Below are 20,109 nucleotides of genomic sequence, written 5' to 3'. Positions count from 1 at the left end.
TCCCTGTCCTTAACTGTCTAGGGTCAGCACAGAGTTGGGGTCCTTTTTCAAAGAAGTGTAATCTGGAGATAGAAATGGGCGTGGAGAAGTTGTCCACATATCATTAGTAAATAGATGTGAATAAGTTGAAATGTTTTCTTAAATCCCAGTTTATTAAGAGTCATAGCCAGAAAAGCCATATCATCACCATGACACAAGATTAAACTGACACCCTAGAGCCTAATTTCACAATGTTTTTTGCATTCTGCTAATATCCCACGAAGACTTTTCCTGAATATAAACTGAAAACTTTTAATAGACTTCTTTCTTTTGATATATAAAATTACTGTGCTCATTACACAAACATTTTAAATATCAAGGCTTTTTCTTTTTCTTTTGTTTTATTAGTTTGTCAGCTCTCTTTATGGATTGATTTTTTAAGAAAACATGTTTTCATCCTAATGTCTCAGAACAATCTGCTCTTTTCTTGTGTTCTTTCACCCACCCCTCCTTCTCTCTCTTCCTTCCCCTCTCTCTTCCTCTCTTTTTCTTTGCTCCCTGACTCATGCTTTTTTCCCCCTAAAGACTGATTACAATGATCCCTTGGCCAAGTTGTCTGGCAAACTCCACATGGGTCCCTGGGCAGGGTCAGGACTCCGTGAAGAGAATTTCGGGTTATATTGAATCAAGTCAACTCATCAGTTTCAGCTTTGGCTGCTTTTCACTGGCTTCAATTTTCAAAAGCCAGCTACCATGTCAGTTTTAAGGTTTTAAAAATTTACTCCCAGTGCTTATGCAGCTTGGTTCCAGAATATCTGTCAGATGTTTTGCATACATCTTAAAATTGTTTCTTCAGGGGCGCCTGGGTGGCTCAGTCGGCTAAGCGTCCGACTTCAGCTCAGGTCATGATCTCGCGGTCTGTGAGTTCGAGCCCCGCGTCGGGCTCTGTGCTGACAGCTCAGAGCCTGGAGCCTGTTTCACATTCTGTGTCTCCCTCTCTCTCTGACCCTCCCCGTTCATGCTCTGTCTCTCTCTGTCTCAAAAATAAATAAACGTTAAAAAAAAATTAAAAAAAAAAAAAAAATTGTTTCTTCAATAAAAGCAAATTCGTTCCATTTGCTTGAGAAGATGATTTTTTTCCCTTGAAGCGTTTGCCTTCTTTAAAGAGCAGAACACCTTAACATTTTCTCCCAAATGATACAAGGAACTGAACAAAGCGTATTTTGAGAGTGGAGACGAAGAGACCTTAACCTTCTTGGTCTGGCTAAATGATTATTTTATATGCCCTTTGTTTATGAGTTTTAAGATCATTTTGCTGAATTTACATAGATGTGTAGATTTCATCAGCCTGGCTCTGTATCATCCATTCAACCCATCACACAAACAATATTCATTGAGTGTCACTATGGCCAGACATAGGTGCCACCCGGACATGCCCCTGCTCTCATGAAGGTTCCGACAAGAAACTGGACAATTACATCATGATAAATGCAATGGGGGCACCCACAAGGGGCAACTAACCAGAATGGAGGGTCAGAGAAGGATTTCTAGAATAGCAGTGCTGTGTTCGAACTGGCTCTTATGGGCTCACAAGACCACTCGTTAAATTTTCAGGAATTCTGCAAGCCAGTCATTAAACAGTGATTATTAAAAGCTAAACTGTAGAAACTTAAAGAAATTTGTATACGTTATATTGAAAACAAAGGTAATATATACTCAAAACTCATTACTTCCTAATTACTTACTATTACTTATGCCTTTGAGGTTATTTATGCCAATTGTATCAGTAAAGGGGGGAAATGTTACCTTGTGGTGAGCTACTCTGTGTTCAGTGACATCACGTTGGTAGCATGAAATCACCATGGAGGGAATATTTACACAACAGAAATTGGCAAGCACTGCATGGTTAGTAACTAACTGCATAGTTAATAACTGCATTTACATGGTTAACTGCATGGTTACTGCATTGAGAGCTGGTTGTGCAAGCATTTGCCAGTATATTACTGAATCTTACCCAGGAAGTAAAGAAATAGTTGGCATGTGCCAGAAATACTGGAAGATGGTGCATATTTGGTGTTCGGGGTGGAGAGGACAGGATGTTCCAGGATGACAGGACAGCTTGTGCAAAAGCATGGAGGTGACAGAGGATGGTTCTTCTGAACAACAAAGCCAGGGCCACCTTGTATGTGTGGCATATACAGAGGTTCTCTTACTTCCTATATTAAAACGTCTAGTAGGACTCAGACTCGGTTGGTCTTATCCACTACCACCTCCATAGCATCTAGTATGGTGCTCGGAAGATAAAAAATGCTCAATAAACATTTGCTTCAATAATTCCAGGTGGAGACAGTGGTGAGTGGTGGCCTGGGGAGACAGGCTAAGGACAACATTGTGCTGGGCTACGTCTGGACTTGAGTCTAATGGCACCTGAGAACCATGGAAAGCTGGTAAGCAGGGGAGTAATGTGAACACATCTGCATTTTTAGCAATCCATCCGGTGACTGTGGAGAATAGATGAGAGCGTGGCAAAACCAAAGGCAGGGAATAAATTAGGAGGCTATAATCCACATGGGAGATGATAAAATTAAGGGAGCCACGGTGGATGGATTCAAAAGAGATTTAGAATGACTGATCAGTGGGGTCCATCATAGACTGACTGTGATGGCGAGGGAGAAGGGGAAGTTGAGGAGTCAGCTGGGTTTCTGTCTAGGACGAGGTGCGGCAGAGGGCACCATCTCTGGGGAGGGAGGCTTTCTGGGAGGACAAGAGTACAGTTTTGGATAGCGCTATTGCGGGTGGCAGGTGGGGATGTGTGGCTGACCCTTGGATAAACAGGCATGATCCGGAGAGCAGTCTGGGCTGGGAGAGATTCGGGGTGAAATTACTCCCGTCCCTGTAGCAAAGTCAGAACACTGTGTCCGAGGAGGTCTCACTTTTCTGCAGAAGAGCTCTTTTTTCTCACCCACCCCCATGCACCCCAAATGTTAAAGACATTTCGTCTAGCTAACAGGTCACGTGTATTAATAAAGAAATGATTGATTCTCACTTTGTAAGGCATCTAGGCTGGTGTTTTAAGATCTATTCTGGAATAATGAGGTGAAATGAAAGAGACTTGCAAAACATGTTAGAAGAAAGACTTATAGGAAGCCATATAATTCAAACATTTGTGGCAGAACAAGTTACTGTAAACACACAGTGGTAGCTCCTTCCTATGCATACATGTAGGATGGCTGGGGCACTGACTCTCTGAAGCCAGGAGGACGGTGTATCCCTGGGTAGGGGGCAACACTAAGAGCGGGGATGACTGTATATGGGTCACAATGGGTCTACTGAATTCCTCAACACGACCATCCGTGGCCCCTGGAAAGCCTGATTCTAAGGAAGGAGTTCTCCTCAAAGTTCTAAGGAGTTCCCTTCTAAGGAGGATGTTGGAAGAAGACTTTCTTTCAGGCGAGTGAGAGGGTATCTTCCTCTGTTTCTAAGAACGCACTGAATGTTAAAAAACCGAATTGAGTTTCAGTCACCTATTCTTGAGTAAGCTTCATTAAAGGTAATCTTCTTATCTTTTGCCCTGAAGTTAAAGTGAAGGAAAATCTTAAGATAAATCTCCAAAGGTTAGAGATAATCAGGAGTTTCCCTTTATCATCAAAAGGAGGGAATTTTTTTTTTTTTAAATCCCTGTACATGGAAGGAAAGTTAAAACTAGTTTGCTTGGGATGCGTTTCTTTTAATGCATTGTAGGCATTTTTCTCGAACCTTCATTTTACTTCATAAGAAAAGGTGTCTTTTTTCCCCCTTCCTTTCTTTTCTTTGTATGTAGCATCTGAAAAATCTGGCTTTCTTATCCAGTGACGTCACAAACAGGAATAGAACAGATTCTAGTTTTCTGTGTAGAAATAGAGAAATCAAAGAATAAAAGATGTTTCAAGGAGGTCACTGTTTCTTGGTGAAATATTGTAAGTAAGAGCTGACGGGCAGGATATAAACTTTGAAATTTTGAAAAACCAGAGAAACTATTCTGAATATTCTGAATCGAGACATCACTGAGGACTCCCTCTTTTCTTTTAAAAACAAAACTGAACAGGGTGCCTGGGTGGCTCAGTTGGTTAAGCTTCTGACTTTGGCTCAGGTCATGATCTCGCGGTTTGTGAGTTCGAGCCCTCCACCAGGCTCTGTGCTGACAGCTCAGAGCCTGGAGCCTGCTTTGGATTCTGCATCTCCCTCTGTCTCTGCCCCTCTCCTGCTTGTGCGTGCGTGCTCTCTCTCTCTCTCTCTCTCTCAAAAATAAACATTTAAAAAAAACCCGAAGAAGAAATAGAAATAGAACTTTATAATAAATAGTATTGCCATTTGCTTTTTTCCTCAGAAATCAGGCAGAAGGAACTGAGCCACTTGTCAATGCAGCAGGCCAATTATTCCCTTAATGTAAGAATAATGTGATATTAGGCAAAGGCCAGTGACATTCTTCTAAAACCTTTTGCTGTATCGGCACTGGTGCGATCACCAGGTAGGGAGTAAGTTGCTGACAGCCTCTCTCCACCCCACTCTTCTCCCCGAGCCCCTTCCTCCTGAAGGCTTTGTTCATTAGACATTTCTTCAGTGCCAAGTCATGCCACGGGCCATGCCAAAATATGTGACCCTTGCAAGGTGCTTCACTGCCATTGAAAATAACACCGAGCACAGGTGACTTTCAGAGTAGGTGTATATATCACCTCCTGCTCTTCGAATCTGAGATGTTAAAGAGAAGCTCACAGGCCATCATGGAGGAGGCAAAACCACAGAGCCAATCAATGCTCTTTAGGATTTACACATCATAGATGTTTTCAATAACAGCAACTAAAACATTGAACTTGTACAGTGGTTTCAATTTGATAAATCCCGCGTTAAGCATTGTACATGGATGACATCATTTTACTCTCAAAAAAGTCTATGAATAGGTACTACCAGCATCCTCATTTTTTAATTAAAATTTTTTTTAATGTTTACTTCTTAGAGAGAGAGAGACAGAGACAGAGAGACAGAGTGCGAGCAGGGGAGGGGCCGGGAGAGAGGGAGACACAGGGTGTGAAGCAGGCTCCAGGCTCTGAGCTGTCAGCACAGAGCCTGACGTGGGGCTTGAACTCACCAAACCGTGAGATCATGACCTGAACCGAAGTTGGACGCTTAACTGACGGAGTCATCCAGGTACCCCTTCACATTTATGCTATTTTAAAGAACACTAGACTGACTTCAAATACATTTTAAGGTGTTTTCTATTCTTTATTGTTGAAGTCTCTGTGGCATTATACTTTCACATTCCAAATTCAGCTCAGCAAAATACAATGTGGTTTCCATGCATACAATGATGTGATAGGATGACTCTCTAAAGAATGTAATAACAAATAAGATGTAACTCCTGTCTTCAAATAATTTTTAATCTTGGAAGGAGAAGGTAAGTACGCAAATAACCACAACACGAGAAATATCATGTTTACTGCCTTAAGAAGTGCACACAGAATCTAGAAGCTCAAAGTAAATATAAACACCACTGGAATAAAAATATACTTATTTGAGCTAAATTCTAAACAGTGTCTTCATATCTGAAAGAAGATAGTTTCCACATGTGATATCATTGGTGTCTGAATGCTTTGAAAAACAAAAGATCCCAAGAAAAATATCTGGATGCTCAGAAAGGAAACTCTAACCGGTAGTGAAGAGATAAAGAGATAATGTTCACAATACTGTAAACTGTGCAGAACTGGAAAAGCACATTTCAAAGAACCCTTCATTTCACAGATGAGGAAACTAAGACCCACTACCTAGAGGCAGATGTTATTATATTCTCTTTTCTGTCCTCTTAGGTTTTTTTTAAATCTTCATTTGTGCTGGAGATTCAGAAAGAGTTGTCGCGAGAAAATTAAGTACCTGAAGGCCACCCTGCTCTTCCATAATGGGTTCTCCCCTCGTCTGTAATAAGTATTAATTGAATGGATGGTTTCAATTGGAATTTAATGGCTCCTTTCTTAATTTAGATTCTATCTGACAAACCAATCTTTTCTTGGATTAGGTTTGAAATTATTCCTAATGCAGTTAAATTATATCGAGTGAGATCAGTTTCACCTTCCCTGATAGGATTAGGAGGAGACTATCAACACATCTGAAATTCACAGACAGGGACTCAGCAAGGTTTGCTCTCCCTTCCCTTGGGGAATTTCCACAAACCTGCAAAGTTCTTTGATTTGTGTAGGTAACAGAAGCGGTAGAATAATAAGGGTGCTTTCCTGTCTGTGATGAAGATGGTTAAATTGGTGAATGTGACAAGCTTGGTTGGTTGGGGCTTGAAGAACTAACAGCATGTGTTTCTCATCGGAAGGTTCCCTGTGGTACGTGTTGGGCAATAGCCCTCTTGTGTGAAGGCTGTTTCCTCCAGGGCTGAATTATGTCTAGACCAGGTGGGAAGACACTTACTGAGGAAACAGTGGCATACTGGGAAAGTCTTCTTTCTTTGGATCAGACCATTTGCGGTAGTAATCCCAGCTCGCCACTTGGTAGTTGCGTGACTTTAGGCAGGCTACTTAATTTCTGTAAATTTAACACTCTTTACCTATAAAATCAGGAAATAGATGTTCTACAAGATTGCAGCAAGGATTTGAAATAAATACATAAAGCATCTAGAAAGAGACTGACATGAGGGCAGAGGATCTATTTTGTCCTCTACTACATTCTTCAGGCTTGGTACATGATAGGGTATTTGGTGAATGAATATAATAGGTGTTCAACTAATGGTGGCAATGATGATTATCATTGTTACTAGGTGATTATTCGCCCAAAAAGAACCAACCAAATTTTAACACGCGTTTGTCTCCAGTCTTTAAAATTGTCGGGGCGCCTGGGTGGCGCAGTCGGTTGGGCGTCCGACTTCAGCCAGGTCACGATCTCACGGTCCGTGAGTTCGAGCCCCGCGTCAGGCTCTGGGCTGATGGCTCAGAGCCTGGAGCCTGTTTCTGATTCTGTGTCTCCCTCTCTCTCTGTCCCTCCCCCATTCATGCTCTGTCTCTCTCTGTCCCAAAAATAAATAAACGTTGAAAAAAAAAAAAAAAAAATTTAAAAATTGTGTATATACAGGGGCACCTGGGTGGCTCAGTCAGTTACGCATCTGACTCTTGATTTTGGCTCAGGTTGTGATCTCATGTTTCATGAGTTTGAGCCCCACGTTGGGCTCTGTGCTGACATCGTGAAACCTGCTTGGGATTCTGTCTTCCTCTCTCTCTCTGCCCCTCCCCTGCTCACTCTCTCTCTCTCTCTCTCTCTCTCTCTCAAAAAAAAAAAAAAACACTTAAATGTGTATATACACATATATACACATGTAATGATATATGTAATATATTATATAACATATGATATTATACAAAGAATATACAAACCAAGAATTTGAAATAAGTGCCATAATGCTATTCCCAAATTATTATAACTGGATCATACAACTTCATATAGCCAATGTATTTTTTTAAGTTTATTTATTTATTTATTTAGGTGATCTCCACACCCAGTGTAGGGCTCAATCTCATGACCCTGAGATCAGAGTTGCATGCCCTTCTGATTGAGCCAGCCAGGCGCCCCTAGCCAATGTATTTTTTTGAAAGGAATGTCAGTATCCCTTACAGATAACAGTTTAGCTGTGGGCTAAATAGGAGAGGAAAAGGATCTGATAATATCTGTAAAAACAGATCTAAGATAAGATTGGAGCACAAGCACACATGGTGAGAACAGATCTTTTCATTGGTCGGTAAATCCCACTACAGGAGCTGTTCCCTCCTACAGATACGAGGAGAACCATTAGAGAGGGAAATTTCCTATCTGAAACTGCTGCGTGTTCCTCTCCACCTTCAGACAGCAAAAGGGAGACAACAGTAGTCTTTTATACTTTGTACTATCACAACCCGAGAAAAGGATGGAAGCCGTAAGTGATGAGGTTAGACAAGAGAACTTTCTCATGAGAATTCAGCATGGTGGGAAGCGCAAGGTACGTTATGAAGGGAATCGGACAGAAAGACGGACAACTGGAGTCCTTCTGGCTTTGCCACCCTGTCTCCTCGGCTTCTCATGAAGGTATTACTGAAAGTCTCCGAACTTTCTCTTAATATTTGGTCTATGCAGCACAGATTTGCTGAACTCCGCCCTTATGTGAGACTGGCTTTGGAGGCACCCTCCTCCTTGTAACGCAGTGATCTGGCAAAGTGGCTTCTGCCACCAGACCACCCTCTATGCACCCCTCACGCACCATGAGGGGTTTGTAAGTTACTTAACCTTTCTATGCCTTGGTTTCCTTATCTGGAAAATGGGGGGGGGGGGGAGTTCTATCTCATCATAAGCATTGTTATAAATACTGCATAACATAAACCATATAAAGCCCAGTACAGTCCCTTGCAGTAAGCATTCTACACATATGATCTAGCAGTTATAAATACTGTTGCTTTTCCGAAAGAGGCTCTGGAATGACTTCTATCAGCCACTGGTGTAATAAGGTCAATGATTTTCTAAGGAGAAGTTGCCAATCATATCCTGGAGTAAAAAGTCATTTTAATTTGTGAGCTTTACAACTCTCAGGACGTCTGTCCACCCCCCACCCCTACCCTCAATTAGGAAATAGCTTCTGGCTTCACTCAAAACCTTATCAGAAGGCAAGGAAGTCTCGTTATGCAAATACTGTGGTGAAAGTGTGGAAATCTAGAATTTCCATTCCTTGTCACTATCAAGGGTGACTGAGGGGCCTCTGAAATAGGAAAAAGACAACCCTCCAGTTCTTAGCTAGAATGTAGATTTCAGACTTTACTTCATTCATAATTTCATGGATATGGTTTATATGGAAAATGAAACTACCTATTTCCAAATTCCATTCCCTTGATGCAATAAAGCCTCTTTAGGAACATATCCGCCTCTTCAGCAAATCCTATTGGTGTTTCCTGCTAAATGTGTCCAAGTTCCAACCACCTGTTACCTCTCCCCTGTGTGTGAGGCTGGCTTTGGTCCTTCCTCAAACCCTCTTCCAGATGGTAGCCTGCCTCCCATCCTTTTTTCCTGCAGAACCTCTCCTCTCTCCCCTTCCTTAACTCCCTCCCCTTTGCCCTGTGTCAAGACTACCAGATACACCTTTTCTAGCCCCTTTGACATTTTTTGTACTGTTATTTCATGACCCGCTATGCTGTATCCTCTAAGGTGAGTGTCCTCTTACATGCCCTATATTATTTCTACTCTTGATTTTGACATTTCTTACCAAGAAATACGTCTTTTTAAAAGCACATCCCTTATTAACAGCCCTACTATTATAATGTAGTTGGACAAATTCAACAAAAATGTCTCATCCACATTCCGGGAAGAGAGAGAGTCCATCTGACCTCTTCAAGAATTTTTAATAGAGTAACTTGAACACGAATGCACACGCTCCAGTGCAAATCCTTCTAAGAAGTGTGATGGTCTCAAACTGCAGACACGTCTGTCAGTGTACAACTCACGCCGTCTCCTGCAGGGCTGTTTTGAATATTAGCAACCTCAGTTTCTGGTACTTAAGCACTGCTGAGCTAGTGACCTCTCAAAACAACACGAGTCCCCGTCCGGGCAGTAGATTTGAGAGGAATAAATGATTGCGATTTGTTTCCCCAGGAAAGAAAGAAAATAGCTTTTTGCGGAACCCCCGAACGTGCCATTACCCCAACAGGCGGTGATTTGGAGCATCTTCCTTGACACAGGCTCCCCCAAAGCTCATTAAAAGCCAGATCTAGGCCTATACAACTTTTGGCTTGTTCCTCTCTCAAGGACAGAGAGAAAGGGACCCAGGCCAGATGTTTTCTTACCCCGCTTGCTACCAGCTCACCCTGAAAAGCCCAAATCTGGCTTGATTCAGACTCATCCAAGGAGACCTAGTCTGATTCCATGGCTGGCTTTCTGCCCTGCAATTTCTCCCCATCACACACCCCTTCTTGCTTGATTATATTTGAAATCTCACAAAGGATTTTACAAATCGAAGAAAGCTAAGCATGCATCTCTTTGGCTGACCTATTTTTCCGTGAACGACTTTCAATTAAAACGCAATCACTCAGTCACCAACCAGGTTCAAAGGACTGATATAGATTTGGTTAGTGTTTAATGACAGGGAGACCAGTAAAGAGCACATAAGGGCTTTGTGTAGTCGTCATTGTGGGTGAAAAGGGGCGATGAAGGGACAGGCTGGAGACCCTTTGCAAACGTCTTCATTTGGCGTAATGCAGGTCCTGCTTATCTTCAACTGAGCAGAGACAAATAAAAATTGGGCACCTGGCATTTGGGGTCTCTGCAGCTGCAAACCCAGAAGCTCTGTCTCATATGATTTATGAAAATGAGCTTTTCTTCTTTTAACGTGTGCTTGACTTCATACAAAGGAGCACTTTCCCCTAAAGAGTCATTAATGAAGGTTACACCATAGTCTTAAAACAGGAAGTCAGATGAAATGTTTAATTATTTACGATGGAACATATAGAACATTTGCTGGGTTTGCACAGCTGAAGATATAATTAGAAGTTCCTAGAGAGAGAACAGGCTGACGGTGTGCAGAGATTTCAAACATATTAAAAAGAAAATTCCCCCCAAATTGCTCACAAATGTGAGGGATTAGTCAATATACCTGGGACTCTCTGAAACTTCATGATTGAGTAGCTGAGAATAAAAGATTGCTTCCCCTCTCAATGCCATTTTGGTAGACATTTTGAATGCAGTAGCAAATTTGTAGCTCACCAGGACAAGCTCTCTGACGATGTATTAGAATTCATAATCCCAGTCGACACATCTAGTTACTTCTTTTTTCGATTCCTGCACCTTCCTTATTAGTACAAACATGACTAATGCAAATACCTTTGCAGACACCTGCATGCTGTTTTCTTGCATGTTCATAATGGCTTCAGAGATCTTGACATCTATTGGGTCCATGACAGACTCAATGTTGAATGGTCCTTCCAGTCGCTCTGCCACCAAGAGCATTGCATCTGTTAAAACACAGGAACATGATTTATTTATAGGAGAACACAGAGCTCCAAGTCATTAGCCTGTGTTTAAACATTTCCAACAGAACTGGTTGAAAAATAATCATTCATTCAAAATTTATTTTTAAAGTTTATTTATTATTTTCAGAGAGAGAGAGGGTGCACAAGTGAACAGGGGAGGAGCAGAAAGACAGAGAGAGAGAGAGAGCGTGAGAGAGAATCTCAAGCAGGCTCCCCACTGTCAGCACAGAGCCCCATGTGAGGCTCAAACTCATGAACTGTGAGATCATGACCTGACCTGAAGTCAAGAGCCAGACGCTTAACCGACTAAGCCACCCAGGTGCTCCCCATTCATTCAAAATTTTTATTTGCTTTTATGTAGTCCAAAAATGGGGTGGATGACTAAATACCAAAGCAGTATTTTATTTAATTTCATTTGAATATTTAAAATTATTTTACATGTATAAAACCAGGCTTAAAAATAAGAAAATTTGTTCATATTGAAAGAGTTGAAGGTATCTTAGTATTCCACATGAAGTTAAACCAAAGAACAAAAATAGAAACAAAGCAAAATTAGGTCAGGGATCAAGTAGATTTCAAAAAAATGGAATCTAGCCTCTTTTCACCTGGAGGATGGGGAAAATTGAGAATATTAAAGAAGAAGTGTTAATGCATGGATTTGGGTGCACAAAGGTCCAGACCCTACGCAAACCTTTCTAGATTTCCCAAGAACAGACCTGTCCCTGATTTGTACTATCACACCACTTCGGACGCCCTTCTGGGTTAGCACTTAGGCATGCTTTGGGATAGAGACACATCTCTTACTTGGTTTTGTATATTCAAGGCTCATTATGGTGCCTATCACATTTTAAGCATCCAAAAATGTCTGTGAAACAAAATTGAGCTGAATTCAACTGAAGTATTGTTTGGGAAGCTTTAGTTTTCTGGAAAAGATGGTAATAGTGACATGTTGACAGGAGCTATGTGTTAGGAGCTAGTAGTCCTGAGTTCTCATCCTTCATCTGTCACTAACTAGCTGAATGGCTATGGGAAAAAACCCTGAGCTTACCTGGCCTCAGTCTAGTGAGGTGTATAAAAGGGACTGGTGATGAAGAGTCTCTCAGGGTCTATGGTGAAGGGCATATGTCTACTCCTACGGACACATGAAAACTGGCTCGCTTTTGTCTTAGCGTTCAGGGCACAGCTTGGTAGCCTGCCTCCACCAGGACTGTCGAATAGAACTTTATGTGATGAGGACTGTGTGGCTGTTGAAACTTAAAATGTGCCTAGTGCAACTGGAGAATTAAATTGTTAATAAATTAGTTAGTTGGCTTTTAATTAATTTACATATAATTTTCATATTTTTTAAATGTTTCTTTTTGAGAGACAGAGAGAGAGAAAGAGAGAGAGAGACAGATCACGAGCAGGGGAGGGGCAGAAAGAGAGGGAGACACAGAATCTGAGCAGGCTCCAGGCTCTGAGCTGTCAGCACAGAGTCCAGCGTGGGGCTTGAACTCATGAACCGTGAGATCATGACCTGAGCCGAAGTTGGAGGCTTAAGTGACTGAACCACCCAGGTTCTCCTAAATATAATTTTAAAATTTGCTTGAGACTGCTGGCTACCATATTAGGCAACACAGCCTAGACTTTTAACATACAGATTCCAGTCTTGGATCTCAGGTTTTTCAATTGTGAAAGCTCTTGGGAGCCAATCTTAAAACAATTTCCTTCTTTCAAAATAATAGATGTTTATTATCAAACACAAAATATAGAAAAAAACCCAACAAAAAGTGAAATACACTCATAATACCACTTCCCAGAAAAACACTCTGAACAGTTTGTATAGGCCTTGTTTTTTTTCCTCTGTGCATAAATATTTTAAGCATGCAACTAGAAATATACCATACATATATCATATAATCTGCTTTCTAAATATAATATATTATTAATGGTAAATGCTGTTTATACAGTTATTTTATAGTATTAGTGTGAGGAGACCAAATTTTATCTTTATTCATATCCAACCATGCTCAACCAAAGCCCAACAATCAAAATTCTTTCAGGGTTATAAATAGTTATGAATTAGGCAGATGAGAAACCTTTTAAGAGAGATGAATTCTTGTAAGAAGCATACAGTACTCTTTAGGAAGCACAGATTTACATTTCTAAAGAGGACTAGGTTTTGTGAACAACATAAGCTTGAACAGTATCAATTGGTTTTCCGCCCCAGCCCCCAGGATGGAGTCTGCTCTACAACTCGTGTAATGCCCCGGGAATAAATGCGCTCTATTCCAGCCACATTCCTGGCACTCTGTCCCATTGTATCCTTAGGAAAATTTGGAGTATGAATAGATTCACAAAGATCCCCTAACAACAAATTTTCTGATTTTTTTCCCTTAGATACTGCAGACTTATCTGTGTACATCACGACAAGATCTTGTAACAAAAGTAGTGATTTCTCTGCATCTTGCTGACCCTAGTTATCTGGCAGCGTGGACAGAGGATGTACATTGTAGGGTTGTAGTATTTTGATATTAAAGATGTTTTTCCCTTCAAGGTTTTAAAAGGTGGCTGTTGTCTGAGAGCTGATCTATTTCTTTTCTGTCTTCGTATCTGTTTTGTATGTTTATTAAAAATAACCTCCTTTGGGGGCGCCTGGTGGCTCAGTCTGTTAAGTGTCTGACTCTGGATTTTGACTCATGTCATGATCCCAAGGTTGTGGGATTGAGCCCTGCTTGGGATTTCTCTCTCTTTCCCTCTGCCCCTCCTCCATTCAAGTGCATTCTCTCTTTCTTAAAAAAAAAAAAAAAAATCCCCTTTACCCTTAGCTTTCTAATAGGTTTTTTGATGATGATTTTTTATGACGAATGACCAAGTTTCTCTAGATGGGTATATCCTGCTAGAAGAAGCAAGAATCCTTGTACAGGAAAAAGAATTGGCCCTATGGAGTTACTCACAACGAGAAATGAAAGAAACTGATCCTTAAGGGATCAGTTAAGGGATCGTTAACTGTGTGTTTTACATAAGTATCTGCACAAATCATAATACAAAGAGTACTGGTCGGTCTATCTAGGTATATTCACCTGACATGAATGGGCTGACTTGAGACAGTGATACTGTAGGCTCTCCTGAAAATCTGAGAGCCATTGTGCTCTGGGTAATAAGGACCAGTGTTCAGACTGGATGCTAAGGACTTATTTTAGTGTGACAGTTTGAAATTATGGGGTCCTATCATAAAGTAGAGCTGTTTCTCTCTGGTGACTTCCATCTTTTTGTTCCCTGTTCCTTTCCCGCCATAGTGCATGCCTGTTAGGTTTCTGGGTCTGCAAACTTATCTCCTCTTTTTAGACTCTAATCATGATAAAAATGCTCAGGGTGAACCACTCCTGATCATTTGCCTTTGTGGCCTTGGAAAAAGGCAGCCCAGTTGATGATCCTGTATATTAAACATAACCTAATGGTTACCTACACTCAAATTGGTTGCTCCTATATTTCCATTCTTTATTGCAACTCATTTAGTTTTTTATAAGAGCTAATTTAAGATGATACATTTTTGATGTAGGTGGGTGTCTATTTTTCTTTTACTTTAGATCAGCAATTAAAATATGCTACTTTAAGTTATGTGGTTTAGGCTATTACTAATTATACATATATATATATATACACACACATGTATATATGTATATATATGTACATATATACATATATACATTATATACATATATATTTGCATATACCTATGCAAATATATATATAAATACACACGTATATACACACTAGTTTATATACCTTATATATATGTTAGTATATATTACATATAAAAACTAATATATACTAATTATATACATATAATTACTAAGTAAATTAAATTCTCCTTTGAAGACTCAAAAGCCAATGTAGATTGGCTCAAAACCTCAGAATCATCATTAAGAGTAGTAATATGCATACAGTTAACACTACTATATTTTACACCTAAAAATTTAAGAGAGTAGATATTATGTTATGTGTTTTTTACCAAAATAATAATAATAAAAAAGAATAGTAATTATTATTGTGCTGATCAACTACAGAGGTGGAGAAAAGGGAACACTTTTACACTGTTGGTGAGGACATAAATTGGTGCAGCCACTGTGGAAAATACTATGGAGTTTCCTTCAAAAAGTTTAAAATAGGACTACCATATGCTCCAGCAATCTCATTTCTAGGAAATAAAATCACCAACTAGAGAAGATATTTGCACCCCCATGTTCACTGAAGTATTACTTATAATGGCCAACACATGGAAACAATGGAACTGTCCATCAACAGGTGAGTGGATAAAGATTATATATATATATATATATATATATATATATATATATATATGTTATTCAGCCATGGGAAAGAAAGGAATTCTGTCATTTGTGACAACCTGGATGGACCTAGAGGGCATTATGTTAAGTGAAATAAGTCAGAGAGAGAAAGATAAATACTGTATGATCTCAGTTATATGTGGAATCTACAAAAAACGAAGTCATAGATACAGAGAATGGACTGGTTGGGTTGCAAGAGGCAGGAATTAGGAGGTGGGACAAATAGGTGAAAGAGGTAAAAGGGTATAAACTTTCAGTTAATAAGTCCTGGGGATGTAATAATGTAAGGCATGATGACTATAGTGAACAGTATTGTTTTGCACATTGGAAGATGCTGAGAGAGTAGATCTTAACATTTTTTTTAAAGTTTATGTTTGAGAGAGAGACACACACACAGAGAGACAGAGCACGAGTTGGGGAGGAGCAGAGAGAGAGACACACACACAGCTAAGAGAGTAGATCTTAAATGAGGCACCCAGCTAAGAGAGTAGATCTTAAAAGTTCTCATCACAAGAAAAAAATATGTGACTATGTATCATGACGGATGTTAAATAGACTTATTGTGTGATCATCTATGTATATATACATATATATACACACGCACATGTAATCATATATATATATGTGTGTGTGTATATATATGTATGTAATCATTATGTGGTACACCTTGGCCAATACAATGTTACATGTCAATTATATCTCAGTAAAAACAAAAACAAAACAAAAACACATGTCTCCTTAAGATACAGTCATCCCTGGGGCGCCTGGGTGGCTCAGTCGGTTAAGCGGCCAACTTCAGCTCAGGTCACGATCTCGCGGTCCGTGAGTTCGAGCCCCGCGTCGGGCTCTGGCCTGATGGCTCAGAGCCTGGAGCCTGCTTCCGATTCTGTGTCTCCCTCTCTCTCTGCCCCTCCCCCGTTCATGCTCTGTCTCTCTCTGTCTCAAAAATAAATAAAACGTTAAAAAAAAAAATTAAAAAAAAAAAAAAAAAAGATAGTCATCCCTGTGCCCAGTTCCCCTTTTCATTCTAAATATACATGACAGGATTCCCCAGGGCCACAAAAGAGAAAGCTTTGCAGAAAACTCTTCTGAGTATTTTGCATTTCCACTACAAAGCGTCATGCTTATACCTCCTGTATTTAGGAGTCTAGTTTAGCTACATTACAGAATGAGAAAGTGGCAGTGGAAAGCTAGAGCTATCCAGTCCTGGGACAATGCGTAGGCCTGGGAGTAAATGGCCACTCTCCCGGGGGCCCCAGACCTCAGGTGGTGAGAGGGTCTGCATGGCCCGCCGAGCAGCCAAGAGCATCCCTGCTTGACTGGTTTGCCTCCCACCGGCTGGGCAAGGTGGTCATTAGTTAAGCTCTCCAGGTGTCAGAAGAACCTTCCCTCTTCTTTGGGGTTGAAGGAAGACATGCCTCTCTCTCCTCCCACTACTTTTGTGACACCAAGGCAGTCGTTCGTAAGTTCCTCTGCAATCAATTAAGCCACAACATGGCCATCACTTCCTCCAGAGGCTGCCATCCTACGCTGTCTTAATTATCTCTGTGCCTTTTACATTTTGGAATATTTGGAACATTATTTTTAACTGTGTTCTTGAGCTGTTATCTATTGCCAATTAAACCGGGACAGGACTAGCATGTCAGCTAATGATCAGCCAATCCTTCTGCACATATCTCCTGTGTCATCCAAGTTTTGTTTCTCTTTTTTTTTTTTTAAATTTTTTTGATATTTATTCCTTTTTTGAGAAACAGTGTGAGCAGGGGAAGGACAGAGATAGAGGGAGACACAGAATCCGAAGCAGGCTCCAGGCTCTGAGCTGTCAGCACAGAGCCTGACGCGAGGCTTGAACTCACGAACTGTGGGATCATGACCGAGCCCAAGTCGGATGCCTGACCGACTGAGCCACCCAGGTGCCCCTCTCTTTAAACAAAGGACTGTTGTCTTGCTCAAACAGTATATAAAACCTTCATTTCCAAATGGAGATTAAGTTTAGATGAGTTAAAAATTGCTGGTATCAGTGCACCTGGGTGGCTCAGTCAGTTAAGTGTCTGACTCTTGATTTCAGCTCAGGTCATGATCTCATGGTTGTGAGATCGAGCCCCACATCGGGCTCTGCACTGAGTGTGGAGCCTGCTTAAGATTCTCCCTCTGCTCCTCCCCCCCCCCCCCCCAAATAAATAAGTAAGCATTAAAAAAAATAACTGGTATTGCAGCCTGAGGTTCCGAGGCACACAGACAGAAGGCGACTCCATAAGAGCACAGGGGGCTTGCATAGCAGCTCAACCCGGTGCTCATCCAAAGGTGAGGAGCCAGGCTGCAGGTAACACCACACCTTCAGGCCAAGGCGTTTGGTTCAAGTAAGCGCAGACATTTCTGTTACGAATGAGGACACCTGATTCTGATTAGATGGAGGCAGGTGCCTGCGTTTCCATTTAGGACCATCTATTAAGTGCCGGAGACATAATGCACGTCCCAGAGTCCCATCTTGCTCATCTATGAAGTAGAGGTGATGACAATGTCTACCTGACAGTAGTGGCAAGAGGAACCAAATGAAATCGTAAAGTTGTTAGTTCAATGCCTGGCACATACATACTCAGCTGTCCGCAAAGGTTAGCTAATACAAGGCGCCACCTCTGGGCGGAAGTGGAAAAGAGAGAACCAACTTACAAGATATTTTGGTGGAATCGTTGACAGCAATTGACATGAGTTGTAAGAAAGTAAGAGGCACACGGATGACTTTAAGATGTATAGCTCTTTGGTATGCCAAATCAATGTTTTGATAATAGCTGCTTTGTGATGGATGAGTTCACTGCTGAGACGCAAGACTGCGTTATTTTCTCATGATGTCAAGCTCTACCAATTAATGATAACTACGAAGTCTTTGATGCCCTTCCTATTGAGAGGTGGGGTTTATGTCCCATCCCCTTGAATCTGGGTGGGCTCTGTCACTACTGTCACTAACAGCACATAGTAGAAAGGACGTTGCCAATTTCTAGACAGTTACCGAAGACACCGTAGCTTCCGGTTTCTGTGTCTTATGAGACTCTACTCTGAGATCACCATGCTGGACTGGTCATGGTGACAGTCGCAGCTGGGCCCAGATTTCCAGCCACCCTTGCTGCTGCAGGCAGAATGTCTGTGCCCCCCCCAAATCCATATGTTGAAACCTAATCCCCAAGATGATGCTATTTGGAGGTGGGGCCTTTGGGAAGCGATTAGGTCATGAGAGCTCTGCCCTCATGAATGTATTAGTGCCCTTATAAAAGAGACCTCAGAGAGCTCCCTGTCCCTTCCGTCATGTGAGGGCACATTGAGAAGACGGGCGCGTATGAAGGGAAGCAGTCTCGCACCAGACACCAAATCTCCTGGCGCCTTGACCTAGGATCTCTCAGCCTCCAGAAGTGTGAGAACTACATGTTTGCTGTTTAGACCATACAGTCTGTGGCATTTTTGTTATAGCAGCCCCTATGGGGCTAAGACACCTGCCGTGGTGCCAGACACATGAGGGAGGTATTCTAGGACCTTCCAGACTCCTCTCCCAGTTGATTTACCATCTAGTGACCCCAGTCAGCACATGTGGAGCAGAAGAATCAGCCAGCTGAGTTGTACTAAAATTCCTGATCCACGGTACTGTGATCTGAAATAATACAATTATTATTATAAGCTGTTAAACTGGGGGCCATTAATTTGTGACAACAGGAAACCAGGTTGCGTATGTGGTTACAGCCACATGACAATATTTATAAAATATTCAGATATTTTCCCAGTATTTGTTTGACAGGACCTAAATATTCAGAATTCTAGCCAATTTATATCTGACAAACTTAACACCTATGATATAACCCCGGTTTACAAACACTGGAATGATCAAGAAAAAATAAATATTGTCCTCCAGGGAACATACAAAAAACAAAAACAAAAACAAAACCTTGCTCTAAGCCTACAGAGCACTAAGGTCCCCCAAATGCTCACCAGCTAGCCTCACATCAGGACATACTTTTCTCCTGGGATGTGAGCATGAGACAGAGAGGCAGCAGGCTTGGCAAAAGGTAAATACACTGATTTTTTTCTAAGTATTTGACTTTATGAAGAGCAAGAACTCTGACACAGGAGCTGGACGTTATCTCTGATCTCTGGATGGCACTGGATTAAAACCTGTCTTGCTGCAGGGACTGTTGAATGTTTACGCTCCTCTAGGATATAAATATTAAGTAGGATTTCATACGATCAGATAAATATTTTTAATTTATTTCTTGAGAAAAGGAGATGTAACATCCGAAATGATCTTGCTGAATGCTACGGATTTTAATGTAGAAGGGAGTGATTTTCAAAATGTTTTAGAGGAGACAGGAAGAGAAAGCTTTTATTTTCAAATGAGGTGTTACCAGGCTTTTCCTAAATAATGATAGAGTAGAAATGACCTTGAAAATTCAGTTAAGGGGCTCCAGGGTGGCTTAGTCCGTCAAGCGTCCGATTTCGGCTCAGGTTACCATCTCACGGTTCGTGAGTTTGAACCCTGCATCGGGCTCTTGTGCTGACAGCTCAGAGCCTGGAGCCTGCTTCCGATTCTGTGTCCCTCTCTCGATCTGCCCCTCCCCTGCTCGTGCTCAGTCTCTCTCTCCCTCTCAAGAATAAAAAACACATTAAAAATTTTTTTAAACAATTTTTTTCCCTTTGAGGGAAATCCGAATTAAGATAAAACCTCCATTTCAAAGTTCTCATTAAATCTTTTACATTTGTCTTAATAATCTACTTTTTGAAAAATGAAATCTATAAGCACAATT

At 41.1% G+C, this 20,109-nt stretch overlaps 1 protein-coding gene across 1 annotated transcript in view; it reads right to left on the bottom strand.

Annotated features, from left to right (window-relative positions):
• The window catches only part of GPC6 (glypican 6), a 1,111,907-nt gene that overhangs the window by 97,965 nt on the left and 993,833 nt on the right, over positions 1-20,109 (bottom strand). Inside the window, exon 5 of the mRNA XM_042928923.1 lies at positions 10,843-10,973. Coding sequence (XP_042784857.1) covers positions 10,843-10,973 — 131 coding nt within the window. The remainder of the gene's footprint in view (positions 1-10,842; positions 10,974-20,109) is intronic.

Source organism: Panthera leo, chromosome A1 (assembly GCF_018350215.1).
Source record: "Panthera leo isolate Ple1 chromosome A1, P.leo_Ple1_pat1.1, whole genome shotgun sequence".
NCBI classification, from domain to species: Eukaryota; Metazoa; Chordata; class Mammalia; order Carnivora; family Felidae; genus Panthera; species Panthera leo.
Note: the sequence above shows the minus strand (reverse complement) of the source record. Positions and strands in the feature narration are given on the sequence as shown.